The following is a 23252-nucleotide window of genomic DNA, read 5'->3' on the forward strand; positions in this document are numbered from 1 at the left end:
TGCAATCACCATCTGCAGTGATTTTGGAGCTCAAAATAACAGAATCTTAAAACTGACATTTTATGGGAATTCCCTGGCAGTCTAGTGGTTAAGACTCGGCACTTTCACTGCTGTGGGCCTGGGTTCAATTCCTGGTCAGGGAACTGAGATTCAAAAAAAAAGGAAAAAAAAGAAAAGAACTGGTAAGTTTTAAGGTCAGAGATGCTTCTGCTCTTCATATACTTAAACACTTTTAGAATTAGAAACTTCTAGAATTTTCAGAGTAGTAATAATAATAGCTCCCATTCTGAATTCCATCAGGGTTAGCACTTCTTATCTTTTTTTGTAGTTTTATGAATTGTACTTATTTATTTTGGCCATCCCTTGCAGCAGGTGGGATTGATTCCCCTGACCAGGAATCGAACCCATGCCCCTGAAGTGGAACTGTGGAATCTTAACCACTGGGCCATAGGGAAGTCTCAGCACTTCTTCACCTGTTTCTGTTATTGTGAGATGCTAGGAACAGCATGGTCACCAGGCAATGGCTTAGGGAGCTTTGGCTATTATTATTATTATTGCTGGTGGTGGTATTTTCCGCCAGCCTTTGAGAGCCCCTCTCTTTGAGGCACCCTCCGGAGTTCTCCTCCCAGGCCCCCCGTGGTGTTTATTGCCACCTCCTGGGTCTCAGTTTCCACAGTGTTGAAAGTTCTGGTGAACCAGTCTGGCCAGGGTCAGAAGACTGTATGGACCCAAGCATTGCTGCCTATAGTGAAGGAGGAAACAGAGATGGACTCCATCGTAGGCCAGGCTGCGAACTTTAGGCTACACGCAGGGTCACCCTCCCAATGGACTTCGACCTTTGTGCCTGGTGTCTATAGAAATGGCATACCAATGGAAAACCAGACCTCCCGGATAAAAGAGACTCAGGACTTGTACCTTGACTCTCCGATGCCTAAAAGAATACGCTAATTATCTCTAAACAAATTTCATTATGTTTATGAGGTATGACCACAGGCCTATTGATAAATGTCCACTGTTTAACTACCTAGGCTTATGACACATGAATCATGGGTTAACTTTGATCAGATCTCTCTTTTACCTTGTCCAGACTAGTTTCAAGGAATTTGGGGAGGTGGGTTTGAGCACGTACACTTAGGGTTTTCACAAAAACTGGTCGGAGTCCTTGGCAAAGAGGAGACTCTGCCTTGGGCCTGCCAGTGTAATAGACTGCATTCCATTATTTGCATTGTCCTTCTGAGTGAATTTGTTTCCTGGAACGCGTGGCTGCAAGAATAGGTCCACCACATCCTGCCTTGGAAGCCACGGTGCCCCCCAGTTGAGAGCCTCTGTGTAGATTGCTGACATCTGACTGGCTCTGGGCTTCCTGTGGCCGCTGGCAGGCTGGTGGCTGGCCATGGCTGCCCTTGAGGTGCGGTGGCTTCGGCCATCTGCTCAGCCCTACCCCTCCAGATGGGGTCAGCTCTGCATGGCCCTAGAGACTTGGGGTCACAAAACCCTATGAGTCTATATGCCACTTGGTCATAACCTTTTTTCTTCTCTTTGCCTTTCCACTGGGTAGATTTTAATCCTCTCGATGCACAGTGTGAGAGTTGCGAGTTAAATTTTATTTGAGGGCAAAATGAGGGCTTCCCAGGTGGCGCTAATGGTAAAGAATCTGCCTGCCAATGCAGGAGACATAAGAGATGTGAGTTCGATCCCTGGGTCATGAAGATCTCCTGGAGGAGGGCATGGCAACCCACTCCAGTATTCTTGCCTGGAGAATTCGCGTGGATAGAGGAGCCTGGTGGGCTAAAGTCCATGGGGTCGAAAAAGTCAGACACGACTGAAGTGACTTGGCATGCATGCATGAGGGCTGCAGCTTGGGAGACAGCACCTCAGATACCTCTGAGAGACTGCTCCAAAGAGGCAGTGGGGAAAGGTCAATATATAAGATTTCAGTGAAGGGAGAGTTCAGTGCAATCAAGCACTTACTCTACAAGAGGTTTTCTGCAAATCAGGAGGAGATGATGTCATGATGAAGGGATTTAGTGCTTCTCTAGAGATGAGGAGATGCAGGGACTGGGATCATGAAATCAGTTCCTGAGAATATCTAACTATCTAAGGACCTGTTCCACCAGTTTCCCTGGAGGGCAGAGTGCCTCACTCTCCACCCTGAATTCCCCTCAGGGCATGTGGAAGGTCAACAGCTCAGAGCACGGGGTTCAGTCTGTGCAGAGGCAGATGGCAAATGCTCTTGGCAAGAATCCACCTGCAATGCGGGAGACCTGGGTTTGAACCCTGGGTTGGGTAGATCCCCTGGAGGAGGGCATGGCAACCCACTCCAGTATTCTTGCCTGGAGAATCCCCATGGCCAGAGGAGCCTGTCAGGCCACAGTCCATGGGGTCACAAAGAGCCGGACACGACTGAATGACTAAGCACACAGCACCTACTTAAAAAATTTTTGTACTGAAATATAGTTTTCTTTCAATATAGTACTTATATTTTCATTTTACAGATTTTTAAATTAAGTTTGGGGAAAAGTTTGTGCTCAATTAGAGATCACAGTCTTTGGAATCCAAAGAACTAAGGTTTGAGTCCTGATTCTATCCAAACTGTTTCTGCTTCCTGCCCTTGAGTGAGTCATTCATCAATTCCTTCGTTTCCGAGGCAGACGGAGCAGTACTAGGATTTTCAGTCAGGCCAGTGCCCCTCACCCCTGCTTTGTTCAGGCATCAACTGTAATTAACAATACGCTTTGCAGGACTTCCCTGGTGGTATGGAGTAAGACTGTGCTCCCAAGGCAGCGGGGGGCCTGGGTTCGACTCCTGGTTGGGGAACTAGATCCCATATGCTGCAACAAAAAGATCCCACATGCTGCAGCTAAGACCTGGAGCAGCCAAAGAAATAAATAAAGAATAGTGCATTTTGCTTAACACGATTTTTCCAATTTTTCCATGATTATTATTTGAACATATAATACAATAAAAAATTGTTGAGATGTTCTACAATCATTTTTTTTTTCAGTAAATCTTGGAAATCTGGTGTGTTTTATACTCAGAGTACATGTCAATTTGGACTCACCACGTTTCTATAACTCAGTAGTTGAATATGGCTGGTGGCTGCTGTGTTGAACAGCCTGGGTCTGGGTCTTGAGGAGCAGAATGAGGGGACACCAGCATCAAGGTTGCACATGCTGACAACACCCACTCTGCCCTGCAATTCCATTGTTAGAGAGTTGTCTGCAATAAATCCTCACACACAGGCACCAGGATGCATGTGCTAGGGTGCTCCCTGTGATATGGACAAAAATATTGGAAATCACCTGAAGTTCCGCCAACAGGGAAGCTTCAAACTAACAATGGACTTATGGCGCTATTAAAACAACATGGGATGCTTCAGTGAACTTACAAAAACATCATTCTGAAAAAAGTGATCGGAGCACGTTATCGGAACAATTGATGAATTGGGAATGAGGACGGCGGCTTACATAAGGTGACCTATTACACATTTCCTTATTGCTTTTATACTGTCCTGGCCACTTCTTGTTACATTTGAATTTGCACCACCATAAGGTGGTGGCTCAGACGGTAAAGAATCTGCCTGCAGTGCGCCTGGGTTTGATCCCTGGGTTGGGAAGAGCCGCTGGAGAATGGAATGGCAACCCACTCCAGTCTTCTTGCTTGGAGAATTCCATGGACGGAGGAGCCTGGCTGGATACAGTCCATGGGGTCACAAAGAGTCTGCCACGACTGAGTGACTGATACTTTCACTTTCAAAAAGTTGTAAGAATTTTTCTGAGAAGCGGTTAATAACTTCTCCAAGGGTCCAGGACATAGAAAATGTTAAGAACCTGTGATTTTAAGGCAATGCCCAGTTCAGTTCAGTTCCTCAGTCATGTCAGACTCTTTGCGACCCTATGGATTGCAGCATGCCAGGCTTCCCTGTCTATCACCAACTCCCAGAGCTTGCTCAAACTCATGTCCGTCAAGTCTGTGATGCCATCCAACCGTCTCATCCTCTGTCATCCCCTTCTCCTCCTGCCTTCAATCTTTCCCAGCATCAGGGTCTTTTCCAATGAGTCAGTTCTTCGCCTCAGGTGGCCAAAGTACTGGAACTTCAGCTTCAGCATCAGTCCTTCCAATGAATATTCAATATTCAGGACTGATTTCCTTTAGCCATGCCCAACTGTGGTCCCAAAATCTTAATAATCAAGAGGGTATGGCCTGGCCTCCTGACTCTCCTCTAGCTCACGCACCCTCTTAAGGTCAGAGTTGGTATAACAACCATGCATTCCTATTAGCCAAAAATCCCCTAGGCCAAGACCTTCAAAATCCTTGCTGAGTCAAGTTCACTGCACATGGCTTCATCTAGTGGAACCAAACTTTGCCAAACATCGTGCACTCATATGTCCATTTCCAAACACAAGCACCACATTTGTCAAAGTCTAGGAGAGTACATTCTAAAATGCTAATTTCAGAAGGGTGAAGGTCAGGGGATTTTTCAGTGTTTTATTGGTGGGGAGTATGGCGGGGAGTACATTTCTGGATTGTTCAAATGTTTACATGGATCATCTATGCTATGAAAAGAAAGCTAGATCTGCACAAATTGAAGCTTGCTGTGGAAGAATACTATTTGGGCAGGAAGGATGTGGGCGATCTATTGGAGCGTTGCAGATGAGCGTGGGAAAAATGAAGCTGTTTCTACACTCATGGTAATAATCTTGCTCCATTGCTATAGACTGAAAAGTCGTTCCCATGGATGTTTGCCTCCTAATGACTGAAACCTGCAGGGTGACTTTAGGTAGGAAAAGGGACGTGGCAGATAAACTAATGATCTTGAAATGGAAGATTATCCTGGATTTTTTAGGGGGTTCTTTTTGGGGGGCTGTACTGGGTTTCTGTAGGTGGCTCAGTGGTAAAGAATCCACCTGCCAATGCAGGAGACGCAGGAGACTCAAGTTTGATCCCTGGGTCGGGAAGATCCTCTGGAGGAGGAAATGGCAACCTACTCCAGTATTCTTGCTTGGTGAATCTCATGGACAGAGGAGCCTGGCGGGCTACAGTCCATGGAGTCATAAAGAGTGGGACACAGCTGAGTGACTGAGCCTGCACACACGGGTCTTCATTGCTTTGTGTGGGCTTTCTCTAGGTGCAGTAAGGGGAGGCTGCTCTTCGTTTTGGGGCTCAGTTTTCTCACTGTGGTGGCTTCTCTTGTTGCGGAGCATGGGCTCTAGGCGCCTGGACTTCAGTCATTGTACCACGCAGTTTTCGTAGTTGCGGCTCTCAGACTTAGTCACTCCACAGCATGTGGAATCTTCCCGGGCCGGGGATCAAACCCATGTCCCCTGCATCGACAGGCAGACTCTTAATCCACTGCACCTCCCAGGAAGTACCCTAGAGGGCTCTTAAATGTAATCACAAGGGTGCTTATACCAGGGAGGCAGAGGGAGACTTGTGACCCGCAGTTGGAGGGAAGGCGATGTCTCTGCCCTTAGAGGCAGGTATTGGAATGATGTGGCCACAAACCAGGAGTCCTGCCAGTCAGTGGAAAAGGAAGAAGCAGGAATATACTCTCCTCTGGAACCTACAGAAGGAATGTAGCCCTGATACATTCTGGCCTCTAGAACTGTAAGAGGATACATTTCTATTGTTTTAAGTCACTTAGTTTATGGCGATTTATTACAGCAGCAATAAGAAACTAATAACATAGTTTCTTCCCCACCCCAGAGTCCAGCATGTTTCAGCAAGAACCCAGAAAGGGACTGGGAAAGATGGTGATGGCTAGACAAGAAGACTGAATAGTCCTCAAGCACTTCTTCACAGACTTGCTTTTCCTCTCTGGTCTCAATGGAACCCAGTTGGGAGGCTGGGGCTCACAATCAATCCCCAATTCCCAGGTTTAAGCCAATTGAACCCCTGAGCTTTTTCAGGGTTACCTGGGGCCATAGAAGGAAAGAGAGAGCCTCTCAAAAGGGGGAACTCAAGGCCGGGAGAGGGGCCAGGTCTAGACAAGGTGGGAATCTCTAATGTCTGGCTTCCTTCCTCCTGGGACCTGGAACTTCCTCCTGGACCCTTCCGTGGAGCGGCTGGAGGAGGTGTTCAGGGTTCACTGGGTGCCTGCCTTGCGGAAGAAACCCCGAGCCCCAGACCAATGAGAACCCCAGAGGGGTAAGACGGGTCATTTCCTCTCTGGTTATCTGCACCCTCCCTTGGGGCTTGCAAACCACAGCCCTTGGGAGCCTTTGATCAGAGGAGGATCTGGGAGAGACCTAAAGATGGTGAGTCTTGGGGTGGGGAGTGGGGGGCAGACACCCGCTATGTGTGTGGTCTCCCTTCTTGGTGCCATCTGCTCCCTTTTTCCTTCCTCCTCCTCCCAGTCCCTGACCTCTCCCCTTCTCGCCTCACCTTCCTCTCCCGCTCCGGGGCTGGGAAGCAGCTAAGGAGTAAGACTGTCAAGGGGTTGTAGAGCCGGTGATTAGCTTTGACTTTTCCTTTCTGTTAAACAATCCCAAATAGTTTGAAAAGTTTGTTTCTACACATTTTATTATTCACTCATGATTTTTTAAAGTTAAAATGTTTTCATTCCTTTCTCTGCTCAGCTGATGCTGAGATACATATTTAGTTTTATAAGCTAATCCCTGTGTTTTTTTGGCTCATGAGATTTTTTTTTGTCATGGAAATGTAGGAATGGAATATTAATACATTTCAGTTTAGTTCTATAATGTCAGAAATTTTTTTAAATTAAAAGATGGACTAGAGCTTTTTCTTTGTGAATACTAGTAATTTTTTTTTTTTTTTAAGTCCCAAATCCTTAAAGGGTATTCAGTGAAAAGACCGTCCCTGTCCAGAGACTCAGATTCCTTGTAGCTCTGGTTCCTTGTAACCAGAAACATGATCGGGTGGGATTAGAGCAGCAGTTTGTGGCTAACACTTCTGGAAACAGTTCACGACAGTGTAGGGAGTAAGGAGTATTTTGACATGGAGATCATACTGGAACTAGGTTCAAATCCTGCCTGTCTTGTATAAGAGGTGAAGAGACTAGTCTGTCTGAGCCTCCTTCTCCTTGTCACTAAGATGGGGATAGTCACCCTACAGAGAGAAATCTGTATCCTAGGGTCATGGAGAGAGTTCAGTGAGATAATACATGGGAAGCTCTTTCAGCAGTGGCTGGCATACAGCTGGCGCTCAATGCCTGTGATATGTCTATCCTTTCTACCCTACAAAGAGAAGTCTTTTTTACATGATATCCTACATCTTGCTTTTTTTCTTACATGAATAACTTATAATATTATTGACAACCTTCACCTGCATGTCAGGCACTGCGCTAGGCACTTGACATTTACAAACTTCAGCTTAATCGGTGAGAAAGATACTGTTATATCCTGGTGTGTTTCAGGGAAATTCCCTTTTTCTTTTTATCAGCTGTGTCATATGCCAGTGAGAGTTCCCATTGCTTATCAGTGGAAATTTAGGCTGTTTGTAATTAGAAAATTCCATGGTGGTCCAGTGACTAAGATCCAGTACTTTCGTTGTCACGGGTCTGGGTTCGATCCCTGGTTAGGGAGATAAGATCCCACAGGCTGGGCAGTCAAAAAAATAAGCAAACTCTAAAACACCAGAATTATATCTTTGGATTCATGTCTGGGTTTTCAGAACTGCAAATGCTGAATCTAAGACACAGACAATTTTTATTTTAACAGATATTGCCAAAACCTGTACCAATTTATATTCCTCATCTTCAGAGCAGGAGAGTATTTACTTGTCTAGACACCCATCTGCAGGTTTAGATGGAACTATTTTTGTTTTTGCCAACCTGAAAGGTAGTTCATCGCATCCTGAAAGGATCCGGAGGTTTGTCTTTTTCACATGGTTTTTAAAATGTAAATGCCTGTGTTTCTTCGTGCTCAGGGATGTTGAGTCTCAAAGACTGGGCAGATTCAAGAAGATGAGTCGAGATGCTCACCCCCACCCTCGTATCCCAGTTTCTGAGGATGCTTTAGTGGTTTTATGTGGTTCTGTGGGTGGATTGTTTAAAGACATTGTGTCCGTGTAGAAACGGGGAGAGGGATGTTCCGGAAAAAAAAGCAGACCGTGCCTTCTGTGTATTTCCTAGCCCTGACAGCATTCCTGAGTGTATTATTTCCACCGTAAAGAAGGGGACAGTTGGCAGGACATTCCCTGCCCTGAAGATGGCAAGATGGAAGCCCCGTGAGGGAGGGAAGGGGTGTGTTGCCCCGCTTAACTCTCCTACTTTTCTTCCTCCTCTGGGCATCACGCCCATCTTTGCTGGCCTGAGTCCCTGCCCCAGCCTCCTCTCTGGTCCTCTTGCCTCTATCTCACCTCCCTACAGCAGCCAGAGGAGCCTTTCCAAACAAAAACTCTCATCTAGTCCCTCTGTGACTCAAAGACCATCTGTGGCTCCCCATTACCCCAGGATAAAATACATCGCCTTTAACATGACATCCGTGGCTCCTCCAACCTCGCCCTGGCTACCTGCCAGCCACGCTGATGTTCTTTCACCTTCTGGTGTGTGACATCCTCCCTGTTACCTTGTGACCCTTTGCCTTGAAGGCATGCCCCTCACTTCCACCACGTCTGAGGCCTGGTAACCTCTAGAGAAGGTTCTAGGGTAGGACTCTCTGAAGGGCTCTTCTACCTCTGCCACTTGCTAACAGCGAGGACCTGGAAAGGTCTCTTAAGCTGTCTGTAGCCTCAGTTTTCTCATCTGCAAAATGGGTTTTGCAATGGCAAAAAAAGAAGAGCTGATACATGAAAAGGACTTAGAACTTGGTGATTCTGATTGCTTTTCTCCTAAGCATCTTCTCCTTAGCCCTGTTCTCCTCTGATCCATTCATGAGTCCTCACACTCACCACCCTAGAGTAAACCACCATCATCCCGCACCACAGCTGGACAATCCCAGTCGCCTCTCCTTCTCAGCTTCTGATCTGGCCCCTTCTCCAAACAGTAGGCAAGGGCTCTTAAAATGAGCCTGTGATCTTAGGGAAAAAAGAGAACCCCGCCTTTGGGCTTGTTGTAGCGTAAACACTGTGGTTAGAGAATTAACGAACTAACACCTAGGAAGCACTTAGGAATTGCTTAGGAGCCCCAGACGGCTGGTGTCTGAGACGCAGCCACCAGCCACACGTGGCTGGTGAAACTTAATTAAAATGACAGCAAAGTTTAAGTTCAGTTCCCAGACACATCTGCCACATGTCACAAACTCCACGGCCACAGATGACTGGCGGCTACCATCCCGGATGGCACACCTCTGGGACATTCCCATCAGTGCAGAAATTTTGTTTGGACCATGTTGCAGTGTTGTTGTTGTTTTTTCATTTCTACTTAGTTCTTGCTGTTGCTTAGTGGCTAAGTCGTGTCCGACTTTTTTGCGACCCCATGTACTGTAGCCCTCCAGGCTCCTCCGTCCATAGGATTTCCCAGGCAAGGATACTGGAGTGGGTCGCGCAGGGTTGTGGCTTGATTTTTCCAACACCCTTCTCCTGATCCCCCACCAGGCTGGCTTCTCTGTAGAACACGCTCAGTTCCCATCCCTGGTGATTAATTTCCCTCTCGCAGGAGACCATAACCTCTCCAAGGACAGGTGCCAGGTATGACAGGAGCCAATCTCTAAGATGTTAACATTTATGAGATGAATAAATGTGCTTAGACTCTTTCCTAGACTCCTAGAATTGCACTTGGGTGTGTGCCCAGCTGCCAAGTCGTGTCCCACTCTTTGAGACTCCATGGACTGTAGCCCGCCAGGCTCCTCTGTCCGTGGGATTCCCCAGGCAAGAATACTGGAGTGGGTTGCCATTTCCTTCTCCAGGGGATCTTTCTGACCCATGGAGCAAATGTGCATCTCCAGCTTGGCAGGTGGATTCTTTACTGCTGAGCTACCTGGGAAGCCCCTTCTAGAATGGTAGAACCACAAATTATTTTGTAGAGGCTATATAATATCCATTTCTGGGGAGAAGGGAATGGGTGGTATATTCACTGATATGGCTCTACATATCAGAAGAACAAAAGCATATATGATGAGGGACTTCCCTGGCAATCCAGTGGCTAAGATTCTGTGCTTCCAATGCAGCGGATACAGGTTCGATGCCTGGTTGGGTAACTAGGATCCCACATGCCTCTTAGCGGGGGCCAACCCTGCCCCCTGCCCCCCAGAAAGTATACCAACCTCCTACTTCCCTTCCCCTGGGGCAACCACTGTTCCAAATTTCTTTTGCCTGCTTCTGGAGCTAGTCTGTGCAGACACTCAGGAGAGATAAATCGACAGAAATAGACACAGAGGGGAAGTGGTGAGGAAGGGAGAGGGGGTTGGGAGGAGAGAGAAAAACAGAGAGGAAGAATGATTCCTCTTTGGTAGGTAGTGTTGCTTCACACACTGTTCTCACTTGTCCTGTTTCACCCTAGATCTTAGAGTTCTTTCCACACCCACCCGTAGGTAAACTTCCTCATTCTTCTGCTGGTTGCATAGAATTGTTTTGCCTGGATGTGTCATCCTCATTGAGCCAGTTGCCTGTTGCATGGACACTTCAGCTGTTTCCCTTCTTTATAGAGATACTGTCATGGCTAAACTTTTTAAGCCATTTACATCAGGAGGATCCTAAAAACCGCAGAGCGTTAGAATCAGCATCTTTTTCCTGCCCTCGTGAAGTCAGTGAGAGGGAAGGGCTGTGTGAGCTCATCCCAGGCGAGGATCTTTGTCAGCTGATGTGAGGGGTAATGGTGAACATGGGAGCAGGGAGTGGGGAGGCGTCCCCTTCTGGGGTCTGGATTATTCTGCAGCATAGTCCAGAGCTTGTGAAATGAGCAGAGATCGAAGTTAGTTTTGTGTTATCATGTCCACGGTGGACACTTAAAACATTTAACCATCCGCTACAGTGCAGGGTCCCCCTGGGCAGGATCTGGGGCCTCTTGCCATGCCCAGCATTGACCCTTTAGTGATCTGAGCTTGGGGGGTCCCAGAGTAGAAAAAGGGAGGTCAGGGTGCTGGAGGTGAGGATTGTCAGGCGGGTGACTCAGGGCAGAGTCTCTTTATCAATGGAAATAAAGCAACCATTTTAAATTTTTTGGAAACATCTTCACACTTACAGAAAAAATTACAAGAATAATACAGGGAACTTCCATACTCTCTTGACCTAGATTCTCCAGGTTTGCTCTATCTATCTGTCCCTTCTATTGATTAATCTATCATCTACCACTTTTTTTTTTTTTTTCCTGAACCAATTGAGAGGAAGTCGCAGGCATCCTTTGCTCCTAAATATCTCAGGGTCTCCTTCTCGAAAACAAAGACATTCATTTACATGAGTACAGTGATCAATGTCAGGGAATTTAACATTTGACGCGATATTGTGATCCAGTCCATAGATCAAGTTAAAACTTGCTCCGTGGTCCGAATAATGCCCTTCAGAGTGAATCTGTCTTTCCTGCTCCAGGCTGTGGTCCAGGATGTCTCATCACATTTGGGTGTTCTGGTCTTTTAATCCCCACTCGTCTGGAACAGTCCCTTGGCCCTTCCTTGTCTTTAGGACACTGGCATTTTCATTTTAATCGACCAAAATGCCACAAAACGTATACTTCACCATTTTGAAGTGCACCATTCGGTGGCACTGAGCGCATTCAGTGCTGCCCCATCACTGCGTGCGGCTAAGTTGCTTCAGTCGTGTCCGACTCTTTGTGACCCTATGCACCATAGCCCACCAGGCTCCTCTGGTCATAGGATTCTCCAGGCAGGAATACTGGAGTGGGTTGCTATGCCCTCCTCTAGGAGATCTTCCTGACCCAGGGATCGAACTCAAGTCTCCTGCCTTGCAGGCAGATTCTTTACCATGGAGCCACTGGGGAAGCCCTGTCCCCAATACCACCTTTATTGATTTCCAATACCACCTTTATCGATTTCCAGAAACTATTCATCACCCTCCAAAGAAACCCTGAACCCACTAAGCACTCCCTCCCTGCTCCTGCTCTCCTAGCTCCTGGCTGTTACGAGCATATCTCCCATTTCTACGGATTTGCCTGTTTTAGACATTTTATACAAATGGAACCGTATAGTATGATTCTGACTTCTTTCACTCAGCATAATGTTTACAAGCTTCATCCACATTGTAGCATGTGTCAGTACTTCATCCCTTTTTATGGCTGAATAATATTCCGCTACATAGATATACCACACCCAGTTCATCCACTCTTCAGTTGACACAGACCTTTCCTCTTTGAATAATTTGATCTCCGCTATGGCTGTACCAGCAAATATGCTGGGCCATCAGCCTGGCTGACCTGGTTGACCTTAAGGGAACATAAAGGAACTAGAAATTAAAAAGAATGGTTCAGAGAAAGATCTGAGCTCTCCAACAATTGTAAGATCAATGGGAAATAAGAGCATTGCCATTTCTTATCTCCCTACTGTGTACCAGGCACCTTGACAGGTTCTTGAGCATTTTTCATCTTATTCAATCTATGAGCTGGGTGGTTAGTGGGTCAAAACCTCAGCCTGCAAATTCAAGTACCCTAAAAATCCAGCTCTGAATATTTCTGTAACAGTGATCTGTGTTTTTCTCTGCCTCCTTTCCCTGGGCTGGTGACAAAATCACCTTCAGGGATGGGCTCCAGGGACTACGGAGTTTGCCCCTTGGGTGTCCTTGGAGGCCCCCTTCCAACCTCTGGAACTGCCCAAGGGCAGCCTCTCTGGGTTTGCATACCAATCTAAAGAAAGTTGAATTCCCGTCTACATGACTGGAACAGGCTACTTCATCTTCCAGTGCCTCTGTTTCCTTGTCAATAAAAGGGGCATATTCACAGGACCTACTTGTAGGGTCGTGGTCGGGACTGAAAGAGCTAATGCTGTACTTAAACGTAGATGCTCGATAAACACTGGCTGCCTTGGTGGGATCACTCCTGGTCCTGCATGGGGATTTTTCTTCTGCCTGTGTTTGGTGCCTCCGGGTTATTGTTTTGCATCCAAGGCTGTTTCTCATTCAGCTGCTGCTCTTTTCTCTCTTTGGAGGGCAAAGAAAGTACTCAAGACTCTGTTCTTTATTTTATTATGGAAAATATCAAACCCACAAAAGCAGAGAGAATGAAGTGAATATCCAACATACTCATGACCCAGCACCCACAGTTATCAACACTTCCCATTCTTAGTCATCCTTGGTCCTCTCTCCTTCCCTCCTCTGTTCCTTTTTTTTTTCTGAAATTTTTAAAGCAAACCCCAAACATCCTATTTCACCTGCTATGTGAAACCTCTCGGAGAAGGCAATGGCACCCCACTCCAGTACTCTTGCCTGGAAAATCCCATGGATGGAGGAGCCTGGTAGGCTGCAGTCCATGGGGTCGCTCAGAGTCGGACACGACTGAGCGACTTCACTTTCATTTTTCGCTTTCAGGCATTGGAGAAGGAAATGGCAACCCACTCCAGTGTTCTTGCCTGGAGAGTCCCGGGGACCGGGGAGCCTGGTGGGCTGCCGTCTCAGGGGTCACACAGAGTCGGACACGACTGAAGTGACTTGGCAGCAGCGGCAGCATGTGAAACCTCTATCAGAAACTGTCTTCTACCACTTTTTGAAAACATAAATACAATATCCTATCACCCTCAATAGAATAAGCAATGGTTCCTTACTGTTGTTGGATATCCAGTCTATTTTAAAATCTCCCAGATGTCTCCAAAATATCTTATTTTCCATACGACTATTCCAATCAAGATCCAGGCTTGGTCTCCGTATTATCTTTGGTATATCTACTTCTTAAATCTCTCTCTCCTTTTAAAATTTTTACTATGGTATAGTGGGCTTCCCAGGGGGCTCAGTGGTAAAGAATCCACGTGCCACAAGAGAGACACAAGAGATGTGGGTTCGATCGCTGGGTGGGGAAGATCCCCAGAAAGAGAAAATGGCAACCCACTCCAGTATTCTTTTTTGTTGTATGTGATTAACAGGTCTTTTACTGCTAGTAAACTAGAGCAAACAATCAGAATAGTACATAGGCAGTATTCAGTACACACACTAAAAGATACAGGAATTCAAAACCTATATAAAACAAAACACTGGAGGAAAAAAATTGTACAGCTTAAGAGAGACAGTGGGAAACCTCCTCTCCCTCCTTTGATTGCAGCTTGTACTCTGTACCCAACAGACCGAAATAATACAGACTCTTTAGGACTGATTGTATTTAAGAGGGATTAAACACATTTTCTAAGAATCTTGCAATGACAAATAAGCGACCCTTTCTCTGGTAAAGCAGACCTTTAAGGGCGGAACGTGGGGATTATGAAACTGACTAGTATTTCGTAACCATTTTAAATAATTTCTCATTTTCCGAACACTGCTTTCACAACAGAAGCATTTGACACTTGCACAATATTAATTACTTTGTTATATATGGAAGCCTGTGGTCGGCTGATTATACAATGAGGCTGCGAACAACCAGCGGTACTTTTCTGATGTCAGAAGAGTACGTAAAACTGAAACATCACCAAAAGTGCATAAAATACTTGTCCACATCAACAGCCAACTACGCTAAAAATATAATCAGGAAAAAAATACAATTGCTAAAAAGGGGTTTAGAGCGGAGCCACTGTCTACCAGTGGCTTCAAATGGCAATTAGTGTTCATAGCAAGTCTGGATGACTTTACAGGACCCTCTACAATAATGCACCCTTTTAACATGTACATTACACAGGCTGCAATTTCACAAAGAGGTGCTCACATCGTTACTAAATGAGACACTTTTAACCCTCACGTCTGCTTTGTCTCCAGTTGGAATTATCACCTTACCACTCCAGTAATCTTGCCTGGAGAACCCCAGGGACAGAGGAACCTGGCGGGCTACAGTCCATGGGGTTGCAAAGGAGTCCGACACGACTAAGTGACCAAACAACAATAAACAGTTGATTTACAATGCTGTGTTCATTTCTGCTGTATGGCAAAATATATCAGTTATATACACATGTATTTCACTCTTTTCTTAGATTCTTTTCCCAAATAGGTCATTACAGAATATTGAAATGCGTTCCCTGTGCTCTACAGTAGGTCCTTATTCAGTTCAGTTCAGTTCAGTCACTCAGTCGTGTCTGACTCTTTGCGACCCCATGAATTGCAGCACGCCAGGCCTCCCTGTCCAACTCTATCTCCCGGAGTTCACTCAGACTCACATCCATTGAGCCAGTGATGCCATCCAGCCATCTCATCCTCTATTGTCCCCTTCTCCTCCTGCCCCGAATCCCTCCCAGCATCAGAGTCTTTTCCAATGAGTCAACTCTTTGCATGAGGTGGCCAAAGTACTGGAGTTTCAGCTTCAGCATCATTCCTTCCAAAGAAACCCAGGGCTGATCTCCTTTAGAATGGACTGGTTGGATCTCCTTGCAGTCCAAGGGACTCTCAAGAGTCTTCTCCAACACCACAGTTCAAAAGCATCAATTCTTCGGCGTTCAGCCTTCTTCACAGTCCAACTCTCACATCCATACATGACCACTGGAAAAACCATAGCCTTGACTAGATGGACCTTTGTTGGCAAAGTAATGTCTCTGCTTTTCAATATGCTATCTAGGTTGGTCATAACTTTTTATCTATAAATCTCTTCTAATCCATGACACTTTCTGTTCCATTTTTTTTCCTCTTCCTATTTTAAAAATGCCATTTATTTGTGAGAGAAACAATACCATTCGTCCTGTAGAGTTTCCTAAGCTCTGATTGCTCTGGTTTTGTCCTTGTGGTGTTATTTATCATGTTCCTCTCTCACCTGCTTTTCCTGTAAACTGGTAGTTTTAGATCTAAGACCTTGATTAGATTCACATTCTTTCTTTATTTTTTTTTTTGGCAAAAAAACCTCCGTGGTGGTTTAGTCGCTAAGTCGTGTCTGACTCTTGTGACACCACGGGCTGTAGCCCACCAGGCTCCTCCATCCATGGGATTCTCCAGGCAAGAATACTGGAGTGGGTTGCCATTTCCTTCTCCAGGGGATCTTCCTGACCCAGGAATCAAACCCGAGTCTACCATACTGCAGGCAGATTCTTTACTGAGTGAACTATGAGGGAAGCCCTGGTGCTGTATCGTCGTTTTTCCGCATCACATCAGAACAGATATCTACTCGTCTCTCTTGTCCGAGTGCTGAGGTTGATGGGAGGGTTTGTGGTGCCAGCACCGATTTATTGTAAGGTTCCTGTCTGTTTTTCACATGATGGTTTTATTAGATATTGTTGTCCATCATCCAGATCCATATTTCCTTAAATTTATTTCATTCCTTCTGCAGGAATTATTTTTAGAGTCTTCTCTAAAGAAGGACCTCCCACATTGACTCTTTATTTCTCTGAAATAATACTCTGTATAGAAACGGCAGGATAAGTGCTTGATTCATTCCCTTTTCAGAATAAAAATGTGACCAATGACTTACTTGATTTTATTATCATTATGAACTCAGAGATCTTTATTATTAATATATATTTTATTCCATCAGTTATTATTATTATTAAATACTCAAATTGTCCCATCTTCTGGCTAGTGTCCCTCATAGCTCAGTTGGTAAAGAATCTGCCTGCAATGCAGGAGACCCCAGTTGGATTCCTGGGTTGGGAAGATCCACTGGAGAAGGGATAGGCTACCCATGCCAATGATCTTGGGCTTCCCTTGTGGCTCAGCTGGTAAAGAATCTACCTGCAATGCAGGAGACCTGGGTTCGATCCCCATGGAGAAGGGAAAGGCTACCCACTCCAGCATTCTTGCCTGGAGAATCCCAGGGACAGAGGAGCCTAGTGGGCTGCCATCTATGGGGTCACAAAGAGTCAGACACGACTGAGTGACTTTCACTTTCTGGCTAGTGTGGGCTCTTTCAGGCTCTCTCTCTTTCTTTTTTTTTTTTTTTTTGCCACACCATGTGACATGTGGGATCTTAATTCCCTGACCAGGGATCGAACCTGCACCAACTGCATTGGAAGGTGGAATCTCAACCACTGAACCATCGGGGACATTTTGATATGTCCCTATTGTTACTTAAAATTTTTCTTAATTTCTAGTGTGAGATGTTCTGGCCTCATCTTGGATATTTTCTGTCCCAGGACAGGAACCAACTTTTCTCCAAGGAGCCCCAGTTCTTCTGACTTGTGTTGTTCAGTTGCTAAGTCCTGTCTGACCCCATGGACTGCAGCATGCCAGGCTTCCCTCTCCTTCACTATCTCCTGGAGTTGCTCAAACTCATGTCCATCGAGTCAGTGATGCCATCCAACCATCTCATCCTCTGTTGCCCCCTTCTCCTTCTGCCCTCCATCTTTCCCAACATTAGGATCTTTTCCAATGAGTCGGCTCTTCCCATCAGGTGGCCAAAGTATTAGAGCTTCAGCATCAGTTCTTCCAATGAACATTCAGGGTTGATTTCCTTTAGGCTTGACTGGTTTGATCTTGCTGTCCAAGGACTCTCAAGAGTCTTCTCCAGCACCACAGTTTGAAAGCATCAATTCTTCGGCATTCAGCCTTTTCTATGGTCCAACTCTTGACTATACTTAAAATCCCGCATTGCTTGATATGTTAGCATGACAGCGTCAACCTGCAAACCACCCCCAGCTGGGAATGAAAACTGTGGGCTCATCTGAAGATCCCTCTTGCGTAACAAGGCAAGGTCATAAACCAAACAAATGACTGCAGCAGATTGCCTTTATTTAAAATTCCAATTTTTTTCCACTGTGGAATTTTTTGGAGAGGCATTAATTTTGATTTTTTAAAATATTGCCTTAAGATATTATGTATCTTCACTGCTGTACACCTGAAATTAACACATGGTAAATCAACTATACTCCAGTAAAAATTTAAAAAAAATAAAATTTAAGTAATAGTTCAAGACTTGGGCTATCAATTTTGGAATTACGTGCATGTGATTATTAGTTCATTCTCCTCAAAGTATTTTTAAAATTATTTATTTATTTTTGGCGGTGCTGGGTCTTCATTGCTGCCTATGGGTTTTCTCTAATTGGGGCAAGCGGAGGCTACTCTCTTAATTGCGGTGGGGGAGCTTCTCATTGCGATGGCTTCTCTTACTGCCGAGCGGGGGCTCTAGAACACACAGGCTTCAGCAGCTGTGGCTCTCGGGCTTAGTTGCTCCATGGCATGTGAGATCTTCCTGGACCAGGGATCGAACCCATGTCCTCTGCATTGGCAGGCGGATTCTTAACCATGGGACCACCAGGGAAGTCCGGTTTTCAACATTTGAATCAGGGGTGTGACACCCAGCTGGCTGTCAGCCCTCAGCATCCCTGTTTCCCTGGGAGAAACCTGAGCCTTAAAGAAATGGCGTGATGGGCTTTGAGTGGCTCTGATGGGCAAGCTCCTTGCTACCTGCCACTCACACTCTCCCCGCCTCTCTGATTCCACCCAGGACTCCATGGCTCTCAGCACCCCTGACTACTCTGATTATGATAAATGGACCTCGAACCCCGATGTCTTGGTGGATGCCTCTTCCCCCACCCACAGACTGCGTGTCCCAGATGTGATCGCCCTGGTGATCTTCGCGGCCGTCTTCCTGATCGGGGTGCCCGGCAACGCCATGGTGGTCTGGGTGACAGGGTCCGAGGTCAAGCGGACCGTCAACGCCATCTGGTTTCTCAACCTAGCGGTGGCCGACTTCCTCTCCTGCCTGGCACTGCCCATCTTGTTTACATCCATCATCCAGCACAACCACTGGTCCTTTGGTGATGCTGCATGTCGAATCCTGCCCTCTCTCATCCTTCTCAACATGTACGCCAGCATCTTGCTCCTGGCCACCATCAGCGCCGACCGCTTCCTGCTGGTGTTCAATCCCGTCTGGTGCCAGAACTACCGAGGGGCCCGCGTGGCCTGGGTGGCCTGTGCCGTGGCCTGGGGCTTGGCTCTGCTGCTGACCATACCGTCCTTTGTGTTCCGTCAGGTCCACATAGACCACTTCCCACCCAAGACGATGTGTGTCGTCGCATACGGTAAGGACCGTGAATATGCGGAGAAGGCCGTGGCCATCGTCCGGCTGGCCGTGGGCTTCCTGGGGCCGCTGGTCACGCTTACAATCTGTTACACCTTCCTCCTGCTTCGGGCATGGAGCCGCACTGCCACGCGCTCCGCCAAGACGCTCAAGGTGGTGGTGGCCGTGGTGACCAGCTTCTTTGTCTTCTGGCTGCCCTACCAGGTGACGGGGATGATGCTGGCCTTTTTCAATGTGCACGGGGACAGCTTCAAACTCGTGTCCAGTCTAGATGCCCTGTGCGTCTCCCTAGCTTATATCAACTGCTGCATTAACCCCATCATTTACGTGTTCGCCGCCCAGGGCTTTCACGCCCGGTTCCTGAAGACCCTCCCCGCCAGGCTCCGGGGCGTGTTGACTGAAGAGTCGGTGCGCAGGGAGAGCAAGTCCCAGACGCTCTCCACGGCGGATACCCCGGCCCTGAAGAGCCAGGCGGTGTAAGGCAAGGCCTCTCTGAGCGCCAGCTTTCCAGGGCTCTGCCAAACTTCCGGTCCATTCACTTTGCTTTTTGAAACTCAGGTGGGCGGTGGTGGTTGAATGAATTTGCCACCTTTTCCTTCCATCTTTCTTGGACTCGTCCTGCTTCTTCTAGGCGAACCCATCTTATCGTTCTTCATTTTCCAAGGTTGATAAGTTCTTCTAGGACCGCCCCCCCACCCCCCACCACAACCTTTCCATCCAAGGACTCTGGAAAACAAACGGCAACCAACATACCTGAAACCCTCCCACAAAATAAGACGTTCCTGTGCAGAGCGTGTGAAGATATCAGATACCAGAACAAACAGAAACACTCAAACTTTGAATAACAAAAAAAAAAGAATTCTGTATTTATTTTATGGAGAGTTGACCAAAAAAAAAATCTCTATATATAAAACTGGAATCTCAAAAGTTATTCTTGTTTAGGACAAAGCAAAAATCCATGGACTGGGCTTCACTGGTGGCTCAGTGGTAAAGAACCTGCCTGCCAATGCAGGGGACAGGAGTTCGATTCCTCGTCGGGGGTGGGGAGATCCCATGAGCCTTGGGACATCTAAGCCCATGTGCCACAACTATTGGGCTGGAGAGCCTAGAGCCTGTGCTCCAGGAGAGAAGCCTCCGCACCACAATGATAGAGTAGCCCCTGCTCGCCGCACCTGGAGAAAGTCCATGCAGCAAGGAAGACCCAGCACAGCCATAAATAACAAAATAAAGAAATAAAATTTTTTTTTTTAATTCATGGACCAATCTCAGCTTTGGAGAGTGAGTTGGTTTAAAGAGAAACAGTAAGGGCCTTCCCTGATGGTCTGTGGTTAAGACTCCATGTTTCCACTACAGGGGGTGTGGGTTCCATCTGGGGTCAGGGAACTAACATCCGACATGCTGTGTGATGTGGCCAAAAAAAAAAAAAGAGAGAGAGAAAAGCAGTAAGTTGGTACATTACTTCACTAGGTTAAAAAAAAAAAAAAAGAGTATTAAGTAAAAAGATGTGATGTGGTTATGGAGAAAAGCAACGAACGCGGAAGGTACCCAGGGTTGGGAAACACGGGTTGGGTCCCTCCAGGGGGTGGAGTCCCAGGGTAATTTGCTCTTTTGGGTTGTCAATTGACGTTTTGTTTGCCCTGAAAAAGAAAACTAACCGTTTCATCTTGACCTCGTTTAGCATCTCATGAGGTTGGGTTGTAAGTGATAATACGAAAGTGATCCTGTGAGTCTTTGACCTGTCTCCTGTAACAGGAACATCTTTCAAAATGGCATTACAATATCACAGCCGAGATGTTGACATGGATATGGCCAAGGTGCCGGACATTTTTGTAGCCGCCAAGTCCCTCGTGACATGCTTTTCTAGCCACCTCCATTGTCCTCTACCCTCCCCAGCTTTGTCCCCAAGCCCTGGCAACCAGGAATCCTCTCTCCATCTCTGTCATTTGACACTTTCAAGAATATTGTATTGATGGACTCATATAGCATGTAACCTGTGGACTTTTAAGTAGCTGGTATGCACCACCTGAAATATGAAAATAAAGAATAAGTGTAGAAATGTGTTGTTTATAATCGACCTGGAAATATTCCTACTTACTGATTGTGTGTGTGTGCATCCGCATGGGCTGGAAATAGTGTACAGACAGCACTGTCCAACAGAAATGTGATATGAGCCACAGAAGTGTAAAATTTTCCAGCAGATACATGAAGACATTTAAAAATAATAAAATAAATAAAAATAAAAAATAATAGCAATATATTTAATGTTGTTGTTCAGTAGCTAAGTTGTGTCTGACTCTTTGCAACCACATAAACTGCAGCACACCAGGCCTCCCTGTCCATCACCAACTCCCGGAGGTTACTCGAACTCATGTCCATTGAGTCGGTGATGCCATCCAACCATCTCATCCTCATCTCATATCAGGGTCTATTCCAATGAGCTGGCTCTTTGCATCAGGTGGCCAAAGTACTGGAGCTTCAACTTCAGCATCAGTCCTTCCAATGACTATTCAGAGTCGATTTCCTTTAGGATTGACTGGCTTGATCTCTTTGCTCTCCAATAATGTAATGCAATTATATGTTAAACTAACAACACGGATATGAATGCTATATTAATTATATTATAATAATTTATTACATATCACATGATATATGAATATAAACATATTGTGTAAACGTATTATATAATAATGTTTACAAGTACATGATATATAATTATATAACATAAACCACATAATACTATATTAATGTATATATGTATGAATATATTATAGTAATAATAATAATATAGTAACAATACATTACAGTAACAATGCTATTAATAATTTATGTTGCTATATATAATAATAATAATATAGTCAATAATATATTTCGCTTAACTCGATATTTTTATTTCAGCATATAATCACTGTGAAAAATTATTACTAAGATCTTTTACATTTTAAATTCTTTTTTACGCTGAAGAGAAGCAATGGCAACCCACCCCAGTACTCTTGCCAGGAAAATCCCATGGATGGAGGAGCCTGGTGGGCTGCAGTCCATGGGGTCGCTAACAGTCGGATACAACTGAGCGACTTCACTTTCACTTTTCACTTTCATGCATTGGAGAAGGAAATGGCAACCCACTCCAGTGTTCTTGCCTGGAGAATCCCAGGGATGGGGGAGCCTGGTGAACTGCCGTCTATGGGGTCGCACAGAGTCGGACACGACTGAAGCGACTTAGCAGCAGCAGCAACAGCAGCAGCAGCACTGTGCATATGTTAAGAGCTTTCCACATGGCGCAGTGGTAAAGAATCTACCTGCCAATTCAGGAGACACAGATGTGGGTTTGATCCCTGGGTTGGGAAGATTCCTTGGAGTAGGAAAATGGCAACCTGTTTAAGTATTCTTGCCTGGAAAACTCCATGGACGGAAGAGCCTGGTGAGCTATAGTACGTGGGGTGGCAAAGAGTTGGACACGACTACATATGCACTCATGTGTATATGTTAATCCCAAACTCCTACTTTATCTGTCTCCTCTGTGCCCTGCTATCCTTTTTGGTAACCATAAATTTGTTTTCTATGCCTGTGAGTCTACTTTTGTTTTGTAAATAAGTTCCTTTGTATGACTTCTGTTGGTTCTGCATGTAAGTGCTGTCATGTGATACTTGTATCTCTCTCTCTGATTGACTTCACTTAGTAGGATCATCTCTAGGTCCATCCATGTCGCTGCAAATGGCTTTATTTCATTCTTTTTTATGATTGAGTGATATCCCAATGTATGTATTTATATACCACATATTCTTTATCCATTCATCTGTCAACGGACCTTTAGGTAACTTCCATGTCTTGACTTTTGTGAACACTTCCGTTATGAACATTAGGGTGCGTGTGTCTTTTCAAATTAGAGATTTCTCCGGACATACGACTAGAAGCGGGATCACTGGGTCATATGGAAATTCTGATTTCAGGTTTCTTTTTTTTTTTTTAAGGAACCTCCATTGTGTTCTTTATAGTGGCTATACCAGTTTACTTTTTTGGGGGGTGGGGTGGGGTGGGTACTAGGTCTTCAAAATCCTGGGTGTGAGTTACACTCACAGTACATCTCCATTCAGACTGGCATATTTCAAGTGCCCAGGGAGCCACACAGAGGTGGTGACCCCTGAATAAGACCGTCACGTAGATAGCAGCTCCTTCTTTCTCTTTGCAAAAGCTGGCTGAGTCTAGGGAACAGCTTCAGCACAGGGCACTGGGCATGGATGTTGTCTGATTCTGACAGGAACTGTAGCTGAATCCTGCTATTTCCATGTTGTCATGTCTGTCCTGGGGATGATTTTATTAGAAGATGCTGTGTGAG

The 23252-nt window shown here is 45.8% G+C and overlaps 2 protein-coding genes across 3 annotated transcripts in view; both read left to right on the forward strand.

Moving 5' to 3' along the window:
- Positions 1–6173: 6173 nt before the first annotated feature.
- On the forward strand, positions 6174–19629 carry C5AR1 (complement C5a receptor 1). The gene is made up of 2 exons (XM_061388802.1): positions 6174–6257; positions 18344–19629. The coding sequence occupies exons 1-2, from the start codon at positions 6255–6257 to the stop codon at positions 19397–19399; spliced, it is 1059 nt and encodes a 352-aa protein (XP_061244786.1). The 5' UTR covers positions 6174–6254; the 3' UTR covers positions 19400–19629.
- The window catches only part of C5AR2 (complement C5a receptor 2), a 28529-nt gene continuing 11452 nt past the window's right edge, over positions 6176–23252 (forward strand). For both annotated transcript variants that reach the window (XM_061388803.1, XM_061388806.1), the window contains exon 1: positions 6176–6257. The gene's annotated coding sequence lies outside the window, so the exon portion shown is untranslated. The remainder of the gene's footprint in view (positions 6258–23252) is intronic.

Source organism: Bos javanicus, chromosome 18, assembly GCF_032452875.1.
Source record: "Bos javanicus breed banteng chromosome 18, ARS-OSU_banteng_1.0, whole genome shotgun sequence".
Taxonomy (NCBI): domain Eukaryota; kingdom Metazoa; phylum Chordata; class Mammalia; order Artiodactyla; family Bovidae; genus Bos; species Bos javanicus.